The sequence below is a fragment of the Epinephelus lanceolatus genome, chromosome 3, assembly GCF_041903045.1.
Source record: "Epinephelus lanceolatus isolate andai-2023 chromosome 3, ASM4190304v1, whole genome shotgun sequence".
Taxonomy (NCBI): domain Eukaryota; kingdom Metazoa; phylum Chordata; class Actinopteri; order Perciformes; family Serranidae; genus Epinephelus; species Epinephelus lanceolatus.
This window is the reverse complement of record NC_135736.1, coordinates 43,054,050-43,078,949: the sequence shown is the minus strand read 5'-3', so window position 1 is coordinate 43,078,949 and position 24,900 is coordinate 43,054,050. Positions and strand designations below refer to the sequence as shown.

Here is a 24,900-nt window from a genome sequence, read left to right as displayed (position 1 = left end):
CATCTCATTCAGACGCTGTAGGGTGCTTTGTGTGTCAGTAACAGAAGCCGAGGGCTACTGACCAGGCTGCTGTATTTGATGCCGTTGGAATGAGAACAGGATGAAACACATGAACCCTTAAATATATGAGGTGATGCTAGAAAGAAAACAAATAAAGAGAATGCCTTAATACATTTGAAAGTACTGCATAATCACTGGCACATGTTGGATAAATCTAAATTACAGCTGCAACCTGGTTTCTGCAAACATGTCCCGCATCAAACCAGTTGGGCAGGTTACCAAAAGACACATTTTAAATGCTCTGTGTCTACATTAATACATTCATTTAGACTCCGTCACTGACAGGGGAGGTCATCTTAAAAATCAAATTCAACTGTTTTGCAAAAAGAAAAAAGAAAAAGCAGTGATTGTTCATTTCAAATGTCTAAATGGCCAAGCAGCATGTAAACTATGTAGCCAGGTCAACAACTTACACAATGGAATAAAGTGTTCATATGAGTCATAATGCACCAGAATACAATATGTGAGGCTTTTTGTTGGAGTTTGTTGAAAGTCATAAAATGCCTGACAAACGGGCATTCAGCAGGGGGTTGTGCCTAAGACAGAATTCACTCAAAGAGCAAACTTTTGGGTTTAGTGTTGAACACCTGCCTTCACCACACCAGTCCACACAAACAAACATCATTCCCACACATTGCTTCATACAATCTGGCTGTGTGCAGAGGTCTGGTTCAGCTGTACAGGCAAACTAAACAGAGCCTAGTGTGGGACTCATGCTGCTTCTAATCCCCTTCCTGCAGCTCGCCTACTGTTTGTGTTTGCAGCACACTAGTTCCCAGGGGTGCAGCGTTTTATCATGCCCCCTCCCATCCTTGCTGCTACATGCACCGCATGTGGTGGATGTAACACTGGGGAATAATTGGTGGTGGTATCTCCCTGGAACGCACGCGCTGAGCATTGGGGTTTGGCGCGCAGGGACGAGGTGACAGATCTCTGAGGCTGCTGCTTAAAGGATGACTGAAGGAAAAACGAGCAGAGGGAGGGTGAGGAAAGACATATGCACTGAAACTGTGGGATCAGAGCGGAGGAAACGGACCAGATAAAACATTACGAGAAAGCAAGATTGTGGCAGCAGTATCATCTCTAGCCTAAGGACTGGAACAGTGTGCTTGGTGACTTAAGATTTATGGAAAATCTAGAGAAACCAGGGCAGCAAAAGTGAATGAAAAATGTTCCCCTTCCCTTGAGGGAAAAGAAGAGGAGGATGAAGAGAAACGAAAAGGCAGAGGAAGGGAAAATGTGTAAGATAGAAAAATGCAAGTTACATAAAAAATGGTGGAAAGCTACAGGGGGACAACGGGGAGGAAAAATTTAAAAATTAATCTAGGAAAGATGCAAAAGAAATACATAAAATTGAGTGCAAGGATTTTCCTTGACGCAATATTTAAAACATCTATTTGAATATTAATTAAAAGAGGGCATTGGGGCGAGAGAAAATTTCAGAGGAGAAAGATGTTGAGCTTATATCATGAAATGTGGTTTCCAGTGTGGTTTGTGGTGTTGACTTTTTCCAAGCACATGTGTTTTGGCAATCACATTAGTGTATGGAAGGTAAAGGAAGTTTTGTTTGGCCGTCTTCTCTGTGTTAGCATTTTTGAGATTCTTGTCACAGGAGTAAACATGCACTCCAGTGTGGTTTTGGTGTGAGAGTGCAAAGTTGCATGACCTATTAGGCAACTCATAGTATATAAGTAAATTAGTATATGTAATTGCACATACTTAGATGAGTGTTCTATGACTTTAGCAATCTCAGAAACCACCGGCTATCAGTCTGATGGTGATAAACCTCTGGGGCCAATGGCCAATAATACAATTATTATGGCCAATAATTCGGTGTACCCAGCAGATATCCAGCCAAGACTTCCTCTTATGTGCGCCAGTCATTTCAGCTAATCTCTATAAACAGATATGAATGCAGATGTTTCTTGTAGAAAAGCTACTAAAAAGCTACATCATTGTCAACCAATAGTCAGTTGGTCCAGAAATTATATTACAGCCAGCGCATTCCACTTCTCCATACGGATCTTTTACCTGCAGCTGAAATGTGATTGAGAGACTCAGACTACAAATGCAAACTAGCATGCTTACGATACCAAAATCTTATCCCATTGCCCACAGATATTTTCCTATTTCTTTTTCCATATGCAGACATCTGTTTATAGAGAGTATGACTTTAAATACAATAATTATGTTGGACTAGTCCATGCCCATTGAGTGCACAATTGCCCACGTAAAGTTTCACATGGTGTGTGTTTGGGATACAGGACATAGGAATTTGCAGATTAAATAGTCAACTGAACCCAAGAGCAATGTATTCAGACAGAGTGTTTGTGAATTTGACGATTGCAGCCACAGCGATCGGTCGCATTTTAGCCATTTTTAAGCATTTTTCTGTTGTTATAGCGCCACCCAGTTGCCAATTAGAGTTAAATTTCTCCAGTCACCTTGAGGCGTCCTGTTCTACATATCTACCAAGTTTAGTAAAAATCTATATGGCGGTTAGGCCTAGATAAGAAATTAACTCTCTAGCGCCCCCATTTTGTTTGATGGGGTCAATAATGGAGGGGTCCCCTCAGATTATGTGTGGTCATATGCCTACAAAGTTGCGTGGTGATGGGTGAAACCCTTGAGATGTTATACACCTTTATGTGATGAGCCACGCCCTCCGCAATATTCATTGCCTTATAGAAGCTCAGTTTTAGTAAGTTTTCCAACTTTTGCCAAGAGGGAACTTTAGATATTGGTCCCTAGATTATGTTCACCCAGTTTCATGCAGATCGCTCAAACTTCCTAGGAAGAGATCGATTTGAAGTGTTTTTCAAAAAATTCAAAATGGCGGAAAATCTATATAACCGGAAGTTATGGGTTCTTGAGGCAAATGTGTTCCTCATGAGGAGAGGCATCTCTGTGCAAAGTTTCATGTCTCTACGAATTAAAAATTTCAGTCGGTTGCTATAGCGCCCCCCTTTGGCCAATTGATGTAATATTGCTTCATTCGCATCCTCCCATGACCCTCTACCACTGTGCCAAATTTCACATGGATTGACCAAGTCAGTGAGGAGAAAAACGTGGAACAGACACACAGACAGAGTTTTCATCATTATATAGTAAGATTAACTGAGGGGGGACTTTTAGTATACAGCTTATCTTTGTTCAGTATAAATTTGGCCAATTTGTGAGTATCTGAATGATGAATAAAAGCCCTTGAAACTTCATTGTGTTGTTTTTGACTATTCCTAATTGTTCTCCTGTGCACAGTATGTCAAAGTTAATTATAATGTTTGCAAAGACTCCAACATAATGGAAAATGTCTCTTTAAAAAGCTTTAGCCAACAGGAGACACAGATGAGAGATATTTACACAGCATCCCCAGATAACCTGGTGGTGTCATCTCCTTTAAAGGGATCCGTTTACTGATGGCGGGGGGTACAACTGTGCATGCTAATCGTCTCCTAATACAAACTGGAGAACATAAAAATGATAGGATGCAACTTGATTGTTTTGAGTCATCAAATCATTGTAATTACTTTAATTCTTAGGTGCCAACAGATAATTTGGTATCCCAGTTTTGGAAATGCCTGCTTGTTTATACAAATGTCTGCTTCTGTTGTGTTCTTTCTTCCGTTACCAACTCATTTTTGTTTTTTTTTACTATCTAGTAGAATTGCTGGTTACACTGAAAGCCGACCAATAAGGTTGTGATGCTAGTGGGAATGGTCTTGTATTAATTCCTGACACCAACATGAGTGATGCACACATAAAAGAATAACATGTTTATCATGTCTTTGAGGAAAGTAATATTTCGGTTTTTATTACAGAGCTACAGCAGTTAAAATTATCAACTTTTCCTGCCCTGTCAGCTGGTGTGATATTTGGTTGCAACGGAAATCAATAATTTGCCCTTCTGTAGCAATAAAACGCCTGTACAGGATGTTGCATGTAGAAAAACAAGTGTACAGTTTGATGTGGAGTCAGAATTATTGTAATGGACGTTTCTACATCCATTACACAAAGTAATCATTTCTCATTCTGTTGCCCTAGACTATAATACAAGGCTATGCATTGGTAGCGTAGGTATGCACCTAAAACCTAAAGTGTCTTTGATGCCATTTATCTGTGGTGCAACAACAAAGTAGACCAACAGCAGGATTCTGTGAAGGTGGATATGTGATTTTAGCATAAATTCAAAAGACAACCTGCTGTGAAATCCATCTGCAGATAGTATACTGTCACCTACTGTGTAAATGATTTGTACAAGGAATGTACATATATTCAAGATCTTTTGGTACCTATTGTAACACATATGCATGTCAGTGTTCAAGTGCAGAAATTTACCATGAGCAATCAAGGTTGCATCTATCCCATAATGTAACTATGCAACAGAGTTGGGTCCATTTCTGGTTTTGCCAGTCTGGTCTGGCGTACGAGTTTAGACCAGTTTGATGTTATGCAAACTTGTATTGCATCAGTAATAATATAAGCTATATGACAATGAGATACACATAGTCTGTTTAAAAATGGACCAGCAGAGCCACTCATGTCTGACGTCACTGCGATTTTGACGTTGCAGAGGATCTTGAGAGCCACCTTGGGTCGGAGGTGAGTCGGCAGATAGTCTGCCACATTCGAGTCCTCATGTGTGAACAAGCCTACGGGCAAGTCGCCCCCTCTACTGTGACTGGGACTGGATATCTGGCATGCTAGAAAACTGGAGAAGGCTGACACGACTGACAAAGAGCATCAGCCAATGAGAGGCGAGATATGTCCCACGTCAGCACGCAAGAGGACGGAAGAAATGTGAGGAGGACAAGCTGCAGGGTTGCCACTTGCCAGGTCCGCTTATTAGCAGCGACTTTGGGCTTGTTTCTGAAGTGGAGTTGCTTATTTGTGGTTGCTCTCTAAACGTCACCTTTCTCTATATATATATCCGTCTAATAAGTTATTTAAACGCATGATAGTATGTCGGACTGCAGTCGCTTCTTTTGGGCTTATTTCCATAGCCCTGGTTGCTTGTTTCTCTCCCAAGATCTGGCAACACTGACAAGCTGGCAAGCAACAACAACAATGGCGGCGTCCACAGGATCACAGGGAACGCGTTGTGTTTGGATCCAGACCATGGAGGCAGATCTGATTCAACACTGGGAAGAATATCCATGCCTTTACGATGTGTGGTCTCCAAGTTTGGTGACGTCACCGCGTTATCTGGGGCTCTGTCGGCGAGGGCTCGGTGGAGAAATCTTGTGGTGTGCACACACAGGTCTAACGCACTTGGCGAGACTCCCGCTGACAGAAACACATGTCGCCAGGTATGAACACTCAAAAGATTACAATAGTCTCTGCGACGGAAAATCAGGGTGAAAATCATGTAATGTGAACTAGAATTTAGTCTCTCAAGAAAACTAAACATTTTGGATTTGAAGCTGATGAAATAGGTGCTCTAAATAACTGTTAGCACTGTTCTTAGCTGGACTTTTATTGGATGACTGTTTCTATTTATTCCAGCTGCTTGCTCTGAAAGCACTTCAATGGACAATTCAGGCTCATTAATGAAGTTGTAATGAGGTACTATCTAAATGATACCTTCTTATTTCACCACAAAAACCAAAATAAAGAGGCAGCTGGCTGGAGAAAGATCACAAGGGAGCTGAAAGCTTCTGGTAAATGACCATGGCTAATAACCTACTTGCTGATCACCACATTGTATTTCAAGTAAATATCACAATAGTGATACATATTGAAAACACACAAAAGGTGTGCAAGTAGACTACTCACTCACCCATCTTTCAAGTGGTTACATCTCCAGTCTGATCTCTAACACACGGCTGATAGCTATGAGGTGCATATTTGAGAGATTCAGTGTGGACAGAGAGCTCAAATTTAATACAATGCAACCATAGCCTGTATAAAATAATGGACGTAGCAGATGCCCCACAATAGTGGGTACTCAGGAGCGGCTGCTGATTCAAGTATGCTAACTGGTAAAATTTGGTGTATTGGTCTGTTTCGGTGTTTTGTTTAATTCGAAAGCAGTTTGAAATTTTTACACCGGCCCAACCCTACAATGTGAGACACCTCTTTTTTTTTTATTTTGTTCCGTCCAGATTCTATGTTATTATTCATGCCAAATGAGGTCCATTTGCACTGCGGACTATACTATTTTTTTTCACAGCAGACATTCTGACTTCTCACATCAGGAAAAGCACAGGTATTAACGATAGCTCAGTTCCATTATGTTATTCCAATGAGCCAGCATACACAACACCAGGGCCTCCCCTCAGTGGAATGCAGCCATCATTACTGTTATTAAATGTACCTTTTGCTTTTGACAGTGCAGTATGGATGCTTTGCTTTTCCAGCTATGAAATGTCAAAAATGTCTGGTGTGGAAAAAAAAACCCTGTAATCAATCATTTCTTTATGAGCTATTTGTGACAACTGAGAGGATCCATAAAGACAGGAGGCAGAAGAAAGTGCTGCATGACTTGCTGTCATTTCACCAGAACATGATTTCCCCATGGGGGTCCATGTAGCACCAATAATGCAGGATGACAGTCGCCAAAACTGTCCAATGAATGAGTTACTTGTCAGTCTAGTTGACTTCACATTTCCTTATTGCTGCAGTCAGTGTGTCAGTGTCTTTATAAGCTTTATAAATATAGGTGTGAAAGCAACCGTGTCTCTTGTCATTATTTACAATACTACAGTCACGGCCTGTAAGTTACAAACATTTGCATCCTTTGAAATCCTAACTTGTAATAAAAAAAGACATTTACAGTCCCTGTCCTGATCAATAGATGAGACATGAAATGATTTTAAGAAAGGCAAAACTTCTCTCGCTGGCAGAGCATCACTCAAGACAGTGAAATAAGACGTTAAAAGTAAACTGGAAGCAGTGGGAGAAATGCACTGCCATCAAAAAAGACTGCAACACAGTAAGATAGAGACTGCATGGGCTACAATGTATAAGATGAATGCCCAAAAACACAAAGCAGAAATAACATTAGCCCTTCTTATACAGGAATTGTGCAAATTTGCAGGAAAGCTCAATCAGTCTTTTTTCAGCGTTGGCAGTATAAAAACAAAATCGGGGGAGGGCGGAAAATTGCCGCCTACCTACTTTTGTTTATACAAAATGCGTCTTTTTCGGGGCAATGGGGGGCGTGAGCAAGTAACAAAACGTGTAGCTCAGCATGTGACGTAAACAGTGACGTGGGAGGGAAGCCTCGGCTAGTCAGGCGCCGGTAGTCAGGCGCTGGTAGTCAGGCGCCGGTAGTCATGCGGCGATTCTCTCGTAAATCGGCCCGTTCTTCACCGTCCCCGTCATCTGACGGTTAATGGCCTCTTTGTTTGCGAGGACAAGGAGGGCACGCAATTCCTTGTCTCCCCAGTTGCTCATCTTTACAGTGTCTGTCAGGTTTGTGTTTCCCTCTTGTTACTAGCTGCTCGCTAATTCCTGCTATCAGCTGTTTCCTGTTTATCCACCGCCAGTGGCTCGCACATGCGGCGTCATCAACAGCTCCTCCCACAAGTCATCAACAGCCCCTCCTGTGGTGGAAGGGCGCCTCGGTCTGTTTAAACTAAAAGGGTTCTGCCAATATGTCTACCCCACGAGGCGGAAAATTGGGCACTTCGGATCAACTCGCCAATCCGGCTCTGTGTGTATAAATGCTCGCAGCTGGCCGGTAAATCGGCCCAACATTCACGGAAAATCTGGCAGTGTAAAAGGGGCTATTGCTTTATACAAACAAACGGGATAGGGTTAAGGTTAGGGTCACGGGTAGGGTTATGTTTTTCAAGGGCTCATTTGATAGTGTATAATTTATTTCCCAAACATGTACATTGCCAAGCTGGGCAGATTTTGAAGAATAGTTGTTAAATGTTGCTCTTAATTTGTCAGTTTAAGTGATTTCATTTCACCAGCCAAAGGGTTTTGGCTTTAAGTCAGCAGGAACATTATGACTGTGTGCCAAATTTATGACAGGGTAATTTCAGCTGCTTTATTAAATTACATTGTGGCAATTAGCACAACTGAATTGTGTCACTGTTGTGTCATTGTCAGTCACGTCCCAGGTGATAGCCTGTGACTAATAACATGTCAATATTTAATGTCATGTTTCATATTTAACACTGACATGATTGGCCATGGTAGCACAATAGACCATAGACTGTCGGGACGGCAAAGATAGCCGGGGCCAAAAAAAGGGATTTGGAACATGGCCTTTAAATAGACCCATGGTAATAATAATTAAACATTTGAACTTTTAACTCATTCAACCATGCTTCATTTGGAAGCTGTAGTTCGAACATACAGAGAGACTAATAATAGGCTTATGATTAGGAAAACACATTACTGGGAATGAATAAGCTTCTGTTCCCAGTTAATCCCACATATGGGTTTTCTAAATTTGGTGTTTACCCATTCTGCTCTAATTTGTACTACACTGTTTTGGTCTGTTCTGCAAATCACTACGCAGTGTAAGATGTACAGTACAGGCCAAAAGTTTGGACACACCTTCTCATTCAATGCGTTTTCTTTATTTTCATGACTATTTACATTGTAGATTCTCACTGAAGGCATCAAAACTATGAATGAACACATGTGGAGTTATGTACTTAACAAAAAAAGGTGAAATAACTGAAAACATGTTTTATATTCTAGTTTCTTCAAAATAGCCACCCATTGCTCTGATTACTGCTTTGCACACTCTTGGCATTCTCTCCATGAGCTTCAAGAGGTAGTCACCTGAAATGGTTTTCCAACAGTCTTGAAGGAGTTCCCAGAGGTGTTTAGCACTTGTTGGCCCCTTTGCCTTCACTCTGCGGTCCAGCTCACCCCAAACCATCTCGATTGGGTTCAGGTCCGGTGACTGTGGAGGCCAGGTCATCTGCCGCAGCACTCCATCACTCTCCTTCTTGGTCAAATAGCCCTTACACAGCCTGGAGGTGTGTTTGGGGTCATTGTCCTGTTGAAAAATAAATGATCGTCCAACTAAACGCAAACCGGATGGGATGACATGTCGCTGCAGGATGCTGTGGTAGCCATGCTGGTTCAGTGTGCCTTCAATTTTGAATAAATCCCCAACAGTGTCACCAGCAAAACACCCCCACACCATCACACCTCCTCCTCCATGCTTCACAGTGGGAACCAGGCATGTGGAATCCATCCGTTCACCTTTTCTGCGTCTCACAAAGACACGGCGGTTGGAACCAAAGATCTCAAATTTGGACTCATCAGACCAAAGCACAGATTTCCACTGGTCTAATGTCCATTCCTTGTGTTTCTTGGCCCAAACAAATCTCTTCTGCTTGTTGCCTCTCCTTAGCAGTGGTTTCCTAGCAGCTATTTGACCATGAAGGCCTGATTCGCGCAGTCTCCTCTTAACAGTTGTTCTAGAGATGGGTCTGCTGCTAGAACTCTGTGTGGCATTCATCTGGTCTCTGATCTGAGCTGCTGTTAACTTGCGATTTCTGAGGCTGGTGACTCGGATGAACTTATCCTCAGAAGCAGAGGTGACTCTTGGTCTTCCTTTCCTGGGTCGGTCCTCATGTGTGCCAGTTTGGTTGTAGCGCTTGATGGTTTTTGCGACTCCACTTGGGGACACATTTAAAGTTTTTGCAATTTTCCGGACTGACTGACCTTCATTTCTTAAAGTAATGATGGCCACTCGTTTTTCTTTAGTTAGCTGATTGGTTCTTGCCATAATATGAATTTTAACAGTTGTCCAATAGGGCTGTCGGCTGTGTATTAACCTGACTTCTGCACAACACAACTGATGGTCCCAACCCCATTGATAAAGCAAGAAATTCCACTAATTAACCCTGATAAAGCACACCTGTGAAGTGGAAACCATTTCAGGTGACTACCTCTTGAAGCTCATGGAGAGAATGCCAAGAGTGTGCAAAGCAGTAATCAGAGCAAAGGGTGGCTATTTTGAAGAAACTAGAATATAAAACATGTTTTCAAGTATTTCACCTTTTTTTGTTAAGTACATAACTCCACATGTGTTCATTCATAGTTTTGATGCCTTCAGTGAGAATCTACAATGTAAATAGTCATGAAAATAAAGAAAACGCATTGAATGAGAAGGTGTGTCCAAACTGTACTGTATGTTTAGGAAGGAAACATGTCACTGCTCATATGTGTGAGTCCCCTGACAGACAAAAGGGATACAATGAAGGGAACAGGAGGCCCTCACCCTGCCATGACGATGAAGAAATCCAGTCGGTTCCATGTGTCCCCGAGGTAACAGTGTCGACCAAAGATTCCCAGGGCGACCATCTTGATAACCATCTCCAGGGCAAAGAAGATGTAAATGAATGCATCAAAAGCCTGTCAGGAAGACATAGGGAGACAAAGAGACAAGGTGTCAAGAATGGAGAAAGAGGAAAATGTCATCTCTCAGTTCTTTGGGCACCACAAACAAATAGCCATTCATTGCCATTGGAGGTGGAGACCGAAACATCAGAGAACGACTTTTATAAACCTAAGAGGGTGACAGTGAAACTAAGCGAAGGACTTTACATAAGAAAATATATATTTCTGTAATTTAAGTGAACCAACTTTTTCAATCTCAGTTACTACCTAAGAGGGAACTAATGTTTTTTGACCAAGTGGATCTGGATGGACCGTATTTATTTGAACACGGAGTACACGGACGTACACGGATGCAGAGCTCATTGAAACTGAAGAGCGGACGAGGAGAGAGAGGGAGCAGCAACAGGCAGAGGAACATGTCCGAATCCAGCTAAAGGTAAACACAGACGTTCATTTCTCCTTTCCGTTATGTTGTCAGATAATTATACTAACAATCCGAGCCTATCTGTGTGAAAAAAAATGCACTTTTAGTGGACGTATTTCAATGTTGTTTGACGCTGTCTGAGTGCCCTATTATTTAATATAGTGCACGCTCACGGGCTGCAGGCAGGTCAGCCCTAGCTTAAACATCCTATTACTCATTCAGACAAAAGTAGATTGGAAAATAAGGCCCAGGTTGAAAAAAACATTAGTTCCCCTTTAACTAGGACAGGGTAATATCCGGTTGAGACTCCACAAGAAGGTCTGAGATGAATCTAATGCGGTGTTTACATTGGACATGGAAACGCCGCAAAGCATGTAGATTTTCTATGGAATGCTACCTGCTTGCTTTCAGCGTCCATGTTAGCTGATTAGGCTGTCCACACTGGACGCCAGGCGACTGCTGGCGGGAAGCTGCCTGGCCGTTCACAATTAACAAACTAATCGTAGCATTTCTCAAATCATGGCCACAGGCCAAATACGGGGCCTGGTGGCCCACTGACCATTATCTAATTCACAATCAAAATAAATTGAGCTTGTTTATCCAAAGAAATGTGCCAAGGGAGGATTCCCCAAACCCCTCAACAGAGTTCCAGGCTAATCTGTGAATGTCCTCAAATCATAGAGACCCCCATGCATCCAGCTTATTTTTAATGTTTATTCTTTTTTTTCTTATAAATATAATTACTTGTTTATTAACTGGGCCCTTGCTTCCTTTCATTCTGCAGAGGTGGCCCGGGTGAAGCAGGTTGAGTATCCCTGATTTAAGAGCCCTAACCACATCATTGCTTTTATCCTGCAAAAATGACTATACGCATAGGATTACCATCTATTGGCTTCTAAAGACTAGTCATATTGTCTCAGCCTGAGAAAGGAAATGCACCCACAAGAAGACATTACTTTGTGTTACATAAGGGGACACCTGCAAAAAAGGCTGAGAACCAATGTAATAAAACATTTGATGTAGGACTTTGAATATGATTTGATTGTTGTAACAGGTTTCCTTTTTTTATCTTTTTAAAAATGTGTGTGTGCAGAAAATAGTACAGTACACCAAACAAAACTGCAGCAGCAAATGGAAAAATGCCATCTATTGCTCTGAATGCGTAGCAACATGCTGATAGAAGAGTCATAACTTGGAGTCAATGGGTCATCCTGCCTGCTGTCAACAACACACAGTAGCGGGGGGAAGATGTTGTGTTTGTTTGACTCATCTTTATCAAACAGGCACTTACGGCCAGTGCCATGATTTGTGCATGAGATAATCTCGTTCCAGCAACATGAACATGGGGCTGTCCAAATCCTTAATTTATCAAGTTTGTAAGGAGCCTTGAGTGCACTTCCTGCAGACTAAAAAGTCTGATACAGTTACAAAATTCATAGCTTTTGCCAGTTACAACTTATAAGGTAGACATAATTTTGATACAAAAGACAAATACTTATTTTAAGGTGTACTATGCAGGGATTGTTGGTGACTGTTTAATAGTATTGCAGGCCTTTACCTGCTTGGCGTTTCATCTTGCTATGTTTGCGTTTTTTCTGCACTGTGTCTGTAAATTTCATTCTTTCCAATTGGACGCGTGCCATCTATTAATTAAGTCTCAACCCTACATGTGTGCTGTGAAAAGGAACATCCCAATCACAGCAAAATAAGAAGAACCTATCATAAACTTATCATCCTGACGTGACGTGAGCCAAATGATCTGGCATGATTCTGGCCAAATTTGGTTATGTGAGGAGAAGCAATTATTTTCCAAGCTGGTTGTCTGAATAACAGGGAAACAGTAGCTTAAGTGACAGGAAACACCTCTTAATGTGTACTGGAAAGCTGAAGGTGTGTCAACTAATACTGCTTGTTTGACACTATAAATTGTCATGATATACCAATTTTTTTGTCTTTCTCATGTGTAAACCTTCAAATTTCCAATCCTATGCATTTTCCTCACATACTACCTACTTTCCCTCTTTATTCTACAACAAGAGCAAGGACTCTGCAGATTAATACACTGCTTCACACTTCTAGTGGGTCATAAGTGATGACTGAGAGAGATGACTTTAGTATGAGTCTATACAGTGTTTGTTAGGAAAATCCAGGACAGAATAAATTTAAACAAATCATTAAAAAAATAGATATATCTTGGCATTGGTCACTGAAGTCATTGATCTAAAGGCCTATCTCATTTTGCATTTTATCTCCTCAGTGTCCAGCTCCCTTTTAGAGTGTGTCTGTAACAGAGCTGAAACAATTAGAAGATTGATTGACTAGCCAATTAATTTTCAGTCGATTGATTAATTACTACCACAACAACAATTCTGGTGATTTATTAATTAAATTCAAGTGAAAAAAAGACAAATATGTGCTGGTTCCAATGTTTCTCTCTGTCTATATTTATCTTGAGTTTTGGGCTGTTTCTCACCAAGGAATGTGAAGACACCACCTCAGGCTCTGGAAAATTATGTTGCACATATTTCACTATTTTCGACATTTTACAGACCAAACATTAAGCAGTTAGATGAGAAAATAATTGGCAGATTAAGCAAATGACTTTGGCTAAATTTCCAAGAAATCAACTCAAAGGCACCTTGGGGAAGAGGTGGGTGATTAACGTGGAGTGTTTCCAGCAGTAGCGTAGTGAAGGTAATCTGTGATCCTGTCCTGCATCTACTTATATGAGGCATACTGAGCCAAGACAGAGTAAACTTCTCTCTTTCCTCCGTTCCTAGCCATGTCTCCCTCCTGGGCATCTTTCATCTCTTCCCCTCCATGTTTCTTCCACACCTTCCTGCCAATATATTACTGCTGCCTGTCTTCCTGCAATCATTGTATCTTCTTTCTCCTATGTTTCCCTGACAATTTAATATCTGGATCTCTTTCTCCAAACCTTCTTCTCTCTATTAAACCTCTATTCGCCCCCCCTCCTCCCCAGTTGAGCTGTTTGCCCTAAACGCTGGGGTAATGGAAAATAATTTGTTTGAGCAGTAATCAGCGATAAGCCCCACATCGACATCCCCCACCTCACTCCCAGCTTTAATCAAGCATCTAATTAAAAGAAGAGAGCAAAAAATCCAAATAAATCAACGATCTCAGCTTGCTAATGCGTGTTATTGCTGTTGTGAGCAAAAAGCCTAGATTAGCTGGTGTTCTTTTCTGTGTATACAGGGGGATTAGAGATGAACTGACGCGCTTGGCGTTGCCTGTAATTTGATTTTCAGAGGGAAGTACTGCAGGCAACACGATCTGAATCTGAACCACTCATGTGAATCTTTGTTTTGTCACTTGCCCCCCGCTGAAAAGAAGCGTCCTACTCAGCAGTCCTGGAGGAGTTTAGAGAGGCAGGACTCGCCTGCTAATGTGGAAGAACGGTCAAAGTTTGCAACCTTGACCTTTGTCAAACCGGAAAGATGGACGAGGTGCTACCTTTGTAAAGTTTGCTGAACCGAGGAGGATGTAAACTAACTAAATGTCAGAAAAACATTCCTCCTCTGACATTTCCACAGATCTTGTCTCACACCTCTCACTCTCTTTTTGTTTTAATGCCAGCCTTCTCGTACTTTTCCTCTTTCATGTCTCTTCATCTCTAAACCTCTGCTCTTATTCATTGCTCTCAGTTTTTTTTTTCATTTGCCACTCCTCATCTATCAATCTCAATTATTTCTTTCTTTTTCTTTACTCTTTCTTTTTCTTCTTTATTTGTCCTTCTTTTTCTTCTCCTTTTTCTGTTCAATTTTTTTGTTCTTTGGCTGGTAAGAAAGTGTAGGAAATGAGTGTATTTTATTTTGAGTTGCAAGTACAGCTCGATTCATACTTACATTTTGAGGCTGATACTGATATTAGAGAGTTCAAGAAAATCTAATATATTTGTCCATATTATTTTTTTCCACAAACACATCATATTGACAAACAGACTAATCTACAGCCAGCATGCTGACTGCTTACAATGAAAATGTTAAATCAAAACAAGCTATTAAAGTCCAAGGATTAACAAAATAGTTAAAATTAATTAATTTATCTTTGCTGTGAAAAGGTGCCCCATGCACATTTAAAAGGGTAACTTGCCAAAACAAAAGACAAAAAACAGGACTAGGAGTAAATTATGCCTATTTGTGTGTTGATTTAGGCGGGATTTATACTTGTGTGTCAGCTCTATGTAGAGCCTACGCCATTGTGAGCATTTATACTTGTGCGATGGTGTGTGTCTTTGTCTCTCTGCAGTTACACCTCCAAACACTAGTCAGGGGCGGAGAAATGCTGTAAAGAATTAGTTGATTCAAAACACACATTAAATATGATTGAATAGTGACAATTTCAAACACAAGTGCACAAATTGGCTCCATTATAACTCGCAGCATTCACAGAAAAAGCATTTGTCTTTTGCTGGACACATTTTCCCCACAGATACAACATGCTAATATTTTTAGCACAAGCCGATGGCATTTTACATTGTATAAATTAGCCTAGCAGCTAGCGGACTTTTCCTCTACTCATATGAAGCCAGGGACAACAGCAAGATTTAACAAAGGTAACATTACAACATTTGGTTCCATTACAACTTGCAGGATTCTCTGACAAAACAACTGTCTTATACTAAACACGTTTTCCAAACAAATATAACATGCTAACGTTATTAGCACAAGCCTATGGCATTTTAGATTGTATAGATTAGCCTAGCAGCTAGCGGACTTTTCCTCTACTCATATGAAGCCAGGATAAATCAGACACAAGACTTTAAATGTTATTTTGTGGAGGCTTTATTATCTACACAATTTATTGTTTTTTATCTGTGAAATTAAAGCGCTAACCCGGAGTCACCAGGAATACCGGGAGTGTTGTCTGATGATTTTCTCGGAGTCATGGCTACACACGGATGTTCCTGACCACAATGTTTCCACCGTGGGTTTCCACACTGTCTGGGTTGACAGGGACTGCACTAAGAGCGGTAAGCGTAAAGAAGGTGGGCTTGCTGTTTACGTGAACAACAGGTGGTGCAATCCTGGTCACATCACAGTCAAAGACCGCATCTGCAGCCCGGATATTGAACTGTTAGCTGTGGGCCTCCGTCCTTACTATTTACCCCGTGAATTCTCACATGCTATTGTAGTGGCTGCGTATATTCCCCCGTCCGCTAACCCGACGTCGGCATGTGACGTCATCCACTCTACAATAGCCGGACTACAGACTGCACACCCGAGTGCTCTCGTTATAATCTCGGGTGACTTCAACCATGTCTCTATTAAAAAGACACTCCCGAAATTCACCCAGTATGTGACCTGTAAAACCAGAGAGGAGAAGAGCCTGGACCTGCTGTATGCTAATGTAAAGGACGCATACACCTCCACGTCCCTTCCCCTGCTGGGTAGATCAGATCACAACTTGGTGCTTCTCACCCCCTGCTATGTGCCTCTAGTGAAGAGGCTGCCTGTGACCACAAAGACAGTGAGGACATGGTCAGAGGACTACTATGAGGCACTGCAGGGCTGTTTTGAGGTGACTGACTGGAATGTACTCTGTGAGCCACATGGAGAGGACATTGATGGGCTTACTGAGTGCATTACAGACTACATTAATTTCTGTGTGGACGGCATTGTCCCAGCAAGGACTGTGCGTTGTTACCCAAACAACAAGCCTTGGGTAACAAAGGACATCAAAGCCGTACTCAACCTGAAGAAGAGGGCTTTCAGAGGTGGCAACAGGGAGGAGCTGAGGGACATTCAGAGGGAGCTGAGTGCAAAGATCAATGAGGCTAAGGACGGCTACAGGAGGAAGCTGGAGAGGAAACTCCAGCAGAATAACATGAGGGAGGTCTGGAGTGGTATGAGGACCATCACCGGTTACAGACCAACTAGCAGTGGAGCTGATGGTAGTGTGGCTAGGGCCAATGAGTTAAATCTGTTCTTCAATAGGTTTGACACTGCTGCCCCGGCCCCTGTTGGCTCTCCTGCTGACTGTCTCCAGCCACCACCACTTCTGACCCCCCCTCCTCCTCCTGATAGCACCTCATCCAACTTGGTGAGCCCCTCACACCCATCCCCCACTCCTCACACCTCCTCTGGCTCCCATGCTACCTGCCCTCCTCTCACTTTGGACTCCAACTCTCCCCCTCCTCAACCTGCACTCTTTACACGTCTACATGTTAGGAGACAGCTGAGCAAACTCCCCGCTGGTAAGGCTGCAGGCCCTGATGGTGTCAGCCCACGGGTTCTCAGAGCCTGCGCCGAACAGCTCTGTGGAGTGCTTCATCGTGTCTTCAACATGAGCCTGTGCCTCCAGAGGGTCCCTGTGATATGGAAGACGTCCTGCCTCGTTCCAGTGCCAAAGACGCCGCAGCCCAGCGGTCTCTCGGTGCCGGTGGCACTGACGTCACATATCATGAAGACCCTGGAGAGACTTGTCCTGGAGCAGCTCAGGCCTATGGTCAGGCCGCACCTGGATCCCCTCCAGTTTGCCTACCAGCCCCGGATTGGAGTTGAGGATGCCCTCATTTACCTGCTGAACCGCGTCTACGCCCACCTGGACAAGCCGGGGAGCACTGTGAGGGTCACGTTCTTTGACTTCTCCAGTGCTTTCAATACCATCAGGCCTGCTCTACTGGGTGACAAGCTGACAGCGATGCTGGTGAATCCCCCCCTTGTGTCCTGGATTGTGGATTACCTCACTGGCTGACCACAGTACGTGCGCTTGCGGCACTGTGTGTCAGACACAGTGGTCAGCAATACCGGGGCCCCACAAGGTACTGTTCTCTCTCCTTTCCTCTTCACCCTTTACACCACGGACTTCAGCTACCAGACAGAGTCTTGTCATCTTCAGAAGTTTTCTGATGACTCTGCTATAGTTGGATGTATCAGCAAGGGTGATGAGGATGAGTACAGGGCTGTGGTGAATAACTTTGTCTCATGGTGTGAGCTGAACCACCTGCAGCTCAACACAACAAAGACAAAAGAGCTGGTGGTGGATCTGAGGAGAACGAGGACACCAGTGACCCCAGTTTCCATCCTGGGGCATAACGTGGACATCGTAGAACACTACAAGTATCTGGGTGTGTTCACTGACAATAAACTGGACTGGACTAAGAACACTGAAGTCCTTTACAAGAAGGGACAGAGCCGCCCCTATTTTCTGAGGAGGCTCCGCTCCTCTAACATCTCCCGGACTATGCTGAGGATGTTTTATGAGTCTGTGGTGGCCAGTGCTATTCTGTTTGCTGTGGTGTGCTGGGGCAGCAGACTGAGAGTAGCCGATGCCAACAGACTCAACAAGCTGATCAGAAAGGCCAGTGACGTTGTGGGGGTGGAGCTGGACCCTTTGACAGCAGTGTCAGACAGGAGGATGCTGTCAAAGGTGCGGGCGATACTTCAGCATGGCTCTCACCCTCTCCACAACGCTCTGGTCGAACAGAGGAGCACCTTCAGCCAGAGACTGATTGCTCCTAAATGCACCACTGAGCGCCACAGGAAGTCATTCTTACCTGTGGCCATTAAACTGTACAACTCCTCCCTCTGATGATCGGACTCATTTGGCTATTTATAAAACAAAACACGCAATATAATTACTCATTCTTATTTCATTTATAACGCTACAACCATTTCATTGTATATTGTTTATATTTCAGATTGTCTACTTTACTATTTTATTATTTATTTTATTTTATTGTCTACTTTAATATTTTATTTTATTTTATTTTATTTTATTTTAATGTCTGCTTTAATATTTTATTTTATTTATTTCATTGTCTATTTTAGTATCTTATTTATATCTTCATCTTTATCTCTTGTTTCCATTCATGCTGTATTTCTATTTCTACTTTGCACGGAGCATTGGAACAAAAACAATTTCCCCCCGGGGATTAATAAAGTATTCTGAATCTGAATCTGAATCTGAAAATAAAAGCTTTGTTTCCACTGAGGGGGAAATGGTTTCAGCTTACAAAAATAAACAGGAGGTCTGCGTCGCTGTGACATGTATTTACATATCTGGGGAGGTGTGCGTCAGGTTACAGTGTAGGGTATGGCGTAGGTTATACGTCAGCTCAGAGCCTACGCTGTAGGTATGGCATCAATTTGACGCAGAAGTATAATTCCTACTTCAGCGGGTATAAGAACAATTAAGAAAAGTTGATCAACAGGAGGGCGGCACGATGGTATGGTGGTTACCACTGTCACCTCACAGCAAGAGGGTTCCTGGTTTGATCCCGGGTGTGCAGAGTTTGCATGTTCTCCCCGTATCAGCATGGGTTTTCTCCGGGTACTCCGGCTTCCTCCCACAGTCCAAAGACATGCAGATTGGAGATAGGTTACTTGGTGACTCCGTAGGTGTGAATGGTTGTCTGTCTCTATGTGTCAGCCCTGCGATAGTCTGGTGATCAGTCCAGGGTGTACCCTGCCTCTCACCCAGTGTCAGCTGGGATAGGCTCCAGCCCCCCCGCGACCCTCAAGAGGATAAGTGTTTAGAAAATGGATGGGTGGATGATCTACGGGAACATGAATATTTAAAAGTGACACAGAATGCCTGAGAGCCTTATTTTTATATTTTGATTCATCACCTATCGCCTCAATTTCGTGTTTCCTTTGCGAAAAGACATTTCCACCATAAACTGGTGCATGAAGCTTCACCAGAATGCAGGAAATAAAGTGTTTAATGCTCAAAATATCCTAAGGGAGGATCTCCAGACCCCTCACTTCTGTGTCCCCACCATTGTTGAAATAAAACATTCGCCCTTTCTCAGATACAAATCTGACAGTTATCAGAAATGCTTTAAGGTCGTGTTTGGAAGGGGAGGAGAGGACATGGCAGACCATTTGATGTTTTATTACTGAAGCCCTGTAATGCACATTGCTACACAATGGTGTAACAAATCTATCTAATCAAAGAGCAAAACATTATTACATAAGAGGAAAACTGATGAAAATCATTTAGCTCTGAAGGTTTCAAACCTTTCACATCTTCAAAGCATGTTTTCATTCCAACTCAGCAAGTGATCAGATCAAAGAATGCTGCTATTATAAAAGACACTTCAGGACAAAAGTTTATCAGCCTTGGTAGGACTCGTGTCCAAGCTCTGGCACTTTGCACTTGTGATTTGTGTTGAAGGACGTTATTTGCATAGAGCTCTCTGTCTGAGGGCTTGTTATTGATTCTCTCACATTTCCTATTCAGGAAGATAAAAACATTCTTGTCTCTACACAACAGCGTGTGATGTCTATGAAGATTCTCACCCATCCAGGTCACAGGAGAGCTGGAGGGAAGTCAAATGCAAATTAAATTGCAGTTTGGTCTTAAAATGTTTCAACACACATCGTGGAGGGGTTAGAAGTAGATAAAGCCTCCATGATGAGTTGTGAAGTGTATTTAGGACCAAACTACTATTACATTGACTCTGACTCTCACAGAACAAACATAAACCCCTTTTACACTGCCTGTTCAAGGTGGGAATTTCACATTCCACCTCACCATTCTTTATAAGAGGTACCCTTGCAGAATGAGGAGACAGAGTTCTCTTGGGGAAAATAACCGTGCCACATTGACGTCTATTTGCAAGGGACAGCGAGCAGGACAGGATGATAGACGGGACAAGTGTTATGTTTTGACAATTTCTTACATGTGCAACCTACTGTACCATCGGAGATTTAAGAAGCAGCTTGCAGCAGTTAGCAGCTAACTCAAAGAAGGAGAATAGCAGCCGAAAATGTCTGCAAATTGGGGAGAAAATGACGTCTGGAAGCTCCTTAAGCGGGATTTAAACTTCTGCGTCAAATCGACTCTGTGTCTACGATGTAGGCTCTGCATCAATGTAGAGCCTACGCGTAATCTACACGTAGCCTGACGTGCACCTCCCTAGAAATGTAATGTCCTGTCTATTTCCGTAAGCTGAAACCATTTTGTTGTTGTCCCTGGCTTCATATGAGTAGAGGAAAAGTCCGGTAGCTGCTAGGCTAATTTATACAATGTAAAATGCCATAGGCTCGCACTAAAAATATTAGCAGGTTGTATTGGTGGGGACAATGTGTCCAGCAAAAGACAGATGCTTTGTCTGTGAATGCTGTTACGCCATGTTTACTGTGTGTTTTGGGTTTCTGGAAACAACTACACTTTACAGCACTTTATAGAAACTCCAGGGCCGACTAATTTTGAAGGTGTAACTGCAGAGCGACACAGACACACCACTGCACAAGTGTAAATGCTCACAAAGGCGAAGACTGTCTGTGTAGGCTACAGCGATGGCTCTGCATAGCGCTGACGCACATGTATAAAACCTGCATTACTCTCCAAGCAGAGGATGAGATCAGCCGCCATAAAGCAAGGATGGTAAATGATTGTTATCGGCATGTTATATCATTGCAGATGCATATGTTATATACCACTAGAAGCCAACGCTACTGTGTTACACGTCACGGCTCTTTTGCTTCTGGGATGCCAGCATACTATCTAAAATCAGGCACTGAGCTGGTTTTATGCCTGCCTTGTTTGGCTCTGTATAAAAAAGCAAAGCCGGCGTAATGAAGGGTCTTCGTTGCAGCCCTATCGTCGTATTTTTGTGAAAATGACTAAAGATGCAAAAACAGCAGAGAATCCGGAATTAACTTATGATGCAAACCATTGTTTCCCACTCCATCCACTCATCCATCCATCTACAAGGGTATACTAGCTGACTAAATAACTAACTAAGCTTCCAGAGGTCTTTAAGTTCACATTTGTTAGAGCTTATAGATTCTGCTGGTGAGGCACCATTGAAATCATGGTATTGAACAATGGATTTCCTGAGAGGAGAGTATTGACTGTGGCACCGTAGCGCTCTAAATCCATGCTGATATTGAATAGGGTCTATAGATACTTGGAGGAGAAATTCTATTAGGTCCAACTGACCAGCCACCTCCCCCAGGGAGCCAAATCAATCTACTGTGTGTGTTGACTGTTATATGATGAGTGTGGTGCCTTGTGTGTGTTCGTGTGAGAATGTGAAAAAAAAAAACAGGGTGCCGGGGTGATTCAACAAGAGCTTCACACCGACAGACTGAAGACATACGTGCACACGCTCGCGCACAGATGTTACACCCACTCAGGCCACCTTTGACATAAGTGAGAAGGGATTTTGTGTCTTGCCAGATGACGAGGAAAGCTGCCGAGGTGCCGTACGTGAGAAAGTCATGCTCACTGCACCATAAAGACCACATGCTAGCAGTGAGTCACTGCGTGGAGTTACAGGCTCCAGCATGGAAGGGAGAGCGCAGGGGGAGCGAGACAAGGAAGGAATACAGAGAGGAACAGCGGGAGATTGTATGCGCATGTGAATTAGTGTGTTCTTTATGTGTCAGTACAAGTAAATAGATACATGTACACACTTCCTAGAAGCACACTCTTTGCTCTGTGAAGGGCTGTATTTGTGTATCAAGTATGTGTTTGTTCCTACACATGTTGTACACAGCTGTCTTTGTGTGCTAATATGAGTTTATTATATCTGCTTTTGTGGGGGTTATATATAAAATATGTATGTCTGTGTGCAAATGTGCATGTTTGTAAGAGTATAAGTGCTTTTCCATAGCTTAGATGTGCATATGTAGAGCCTCTGATCAAACATTGTACATGATCCTGTGTAACTAAGTAACTTCATTTATAGGGCGCTTTCAAAAGCAGTAGTTAGAAAGAGCTGTAGAGAAGGGAAAAACAAGACTCTTCAGACACCCTAATGGCTCTGCGAAGCTGTAATGTGCATTGTAAATAATGCCAAATTGTGAAATAAATAAAAGTTAAGGCCCAAACTTGGATCATTTGCAGTTGTGGTGATATAAAGCAAATAGTAGCCAGAGGGTGGTGTCAGCATCAAATATCAATAAATTAGAATTATCGCCTCACGGTTGAATGCCTACGCCAACTAGTCAAGTTGCAGTTTACATTGACGTCTGTCAAGACTCACATAATATATGAAGTGATGACTTTGAAGACACTTAAGAAAAGGTATTAACTCTATTCTCTGGCAAAACATGGATGCCTCACAAACACTTTCTACCCGGCAGCACAGAATCTACACAATCAGTACAGTTTAAAGTAGCTGTGCGGAACTTTTTACCATTTATAAAACTGTCCCTAGTTCGTATCACCCCCCCTTGAAGATCCGCATATTTATTTGAACCCAACAGTGACAAAAAAGCCTTTCTCTATATGGCTATTTAGCGTAGCCTGGCTCGGGTCGGACACAGCGGAAGTCAGCAAACCAGAATACGGCACCCGGAGGTGGAAGTAAGTCTGCACGCCCGCAGCGGCCCGCAGCCATTAAACCACAGAAGAAGAAGAAGGAGCCGTGTTTACGAGTAGGATTTAAGAAACAGGCTAAATGACATGTAGTAGGGAGTAGTCTCTTGTACAGTAGGTGGTGGTATGCACCTGGAAGTTGTTTGCGATCTGCCAATAAACTGAAAGAAGAAGAAGACCCGTGTTTACAAAGAGTGTTGTTGAAGTAAGCAGTACGCAACGGGCATTGCTGAACACAAAACAGTTTTACTAGATATATCTATAAGGACTTGGTTGTACTTTCGATGTCATGGCGGATAAAGAAGGAGCACCATCTAAAAGAAAAAGAACAGAAGAACAGAAGAAGGCTAAAAGGGACAGTGATAGGGCTCGAGTCCAAACGAGTGTAAACCTCGGTCGGGCATTCACCAAGTGGAGAGAGCCGAGAGATTTGAAAGGTTTTAAAACTGATTCCGAGTTGACCCTTTTCCTAATCGACAGGTATGTCATTTTTGTTTTTATTTAGAGAATATAGCGCAACTTGTTAGACGTTGTGTCATTTCAACATATGACGACATGGAAGTTATAAGCAAACTAAATGTAACGTTAGCTGATGTGAACCGCATTTGTCTAGTAACGTTACAACAAACGCAACAAAATTATCTGTGACTGTGACCATGAACACAAATATACAGCAGGCAGTTGTCCTCAGTTTTTCCTCAGAAATTCAGAGCTACACCAGAGCATTTATGATTTTCCTCTCGCTCGCCAAAACAAATGCATGCGGTAATTGCCGGTTGCATTCGAGATTTTACGAATGAAGCCGAATGCTGGCTGCAGTCGGAATTTTACGACACCAGGCTGTGGGTGTCCGCTTCAACCAAAGGGGGCACTATAATCAACAAAAACGTAAAGTTCCGCACAGCTGCTTTAACGTGGGCACCCGAGATTAGTGTCACCAGTTCAGGATCCAATCAAATGTCTCCCATTCGGTTCCTGAGTTATGGAGTTGAATAATGGCCAAATAAGTAATTTTGCAGAACATTATGATGTCACAGTGAGGCTGACCTTTTGGATATAAAATGTCATCACTTCAGCATTTTATCCCGTTGACATTTGTGGAAAATGTTGTTATAATTAGTGTTTGAATTCTTGAGCTATGGCCAAAAACATGTTTTGCTGTGAAGACCTTGAAGAGGTGATCCAGCTGTGCAGCCGTCATTAGTCACTGCGATGTCTCTGCTGAGGGTAGGAAGTTTCATTTCTCAAAGTGCGTGTTTCTCAATTTCCCCTTTATTGCATCTCTTCCTTGAATCAATTGAATAGATGCAGAGATAATGAGGGAACTGGATAAATCAATGGACAAATCAAACAAACCAACAATGCTTCCTCTCCCTTTGCACAGTAGGGGCATGAGCAAATCCATTGGGATTCATCCTATTGGGCCAATTTCATGCCAATCAAACCAATAACCGTATAGATATTTCAATGTGGCTCAAAATAGTAGACCAACAGACTAAAAATGCAATCCCTAGATGGCATTAGCATGTGTGAAAACATTATAACAAAACTACACAAACTCCAAAATACAGTCATTGCCATCAAGACAATAAAAAGGTTAAAAATGTGCTTAGATTGGCTTCTGTAACATTTTCTGGGAGGTTGCTCGAAATCTGCTAAAAAAAAATTGTGTGTGTGTGTGTGTGTACCTGCAGTATTTGGCATCGGTCTGAGGAGCAGTCGATGTTTTCACAGGGCTGGTACATTCCCAGGGTCACACAGTTCAACAAGATCACCATCATACTCACACGTTCGAACCATGTGGA

At 42.5% G+C, this 24,900-nt stretch overlaps 1 protein-coding gene across 1 annotated transcript in view; it reads right to left on the bottom strand.

The window, feature by feature from the left end:
* Window positions 1-24,900, bottom strand: part of LOC117255300 (voltage-dependent T-type calcium channel subunit alpha-1I-like) — a 386,243-nt gene that overhangs the window by 213,148 nt on the left and 148,195 nt on the right. Inside the window, exons 3-4 of the mRNA XM_078166400.1 lie at window positions 24,784-24,896; window positions 10,256-10,389 (exon numbers count right to left, since the gene is read on the bottom strand). Coding sequence (XP_078022526.1) covers window positions 10,256-10,389; window positions 24,784-24,896 — 247 coding nt within the window. The remainder of the gene's footprint in view (window positions 1-10,255; window positions 10,390-24,783; window positions 24,897-24,900) is intronic.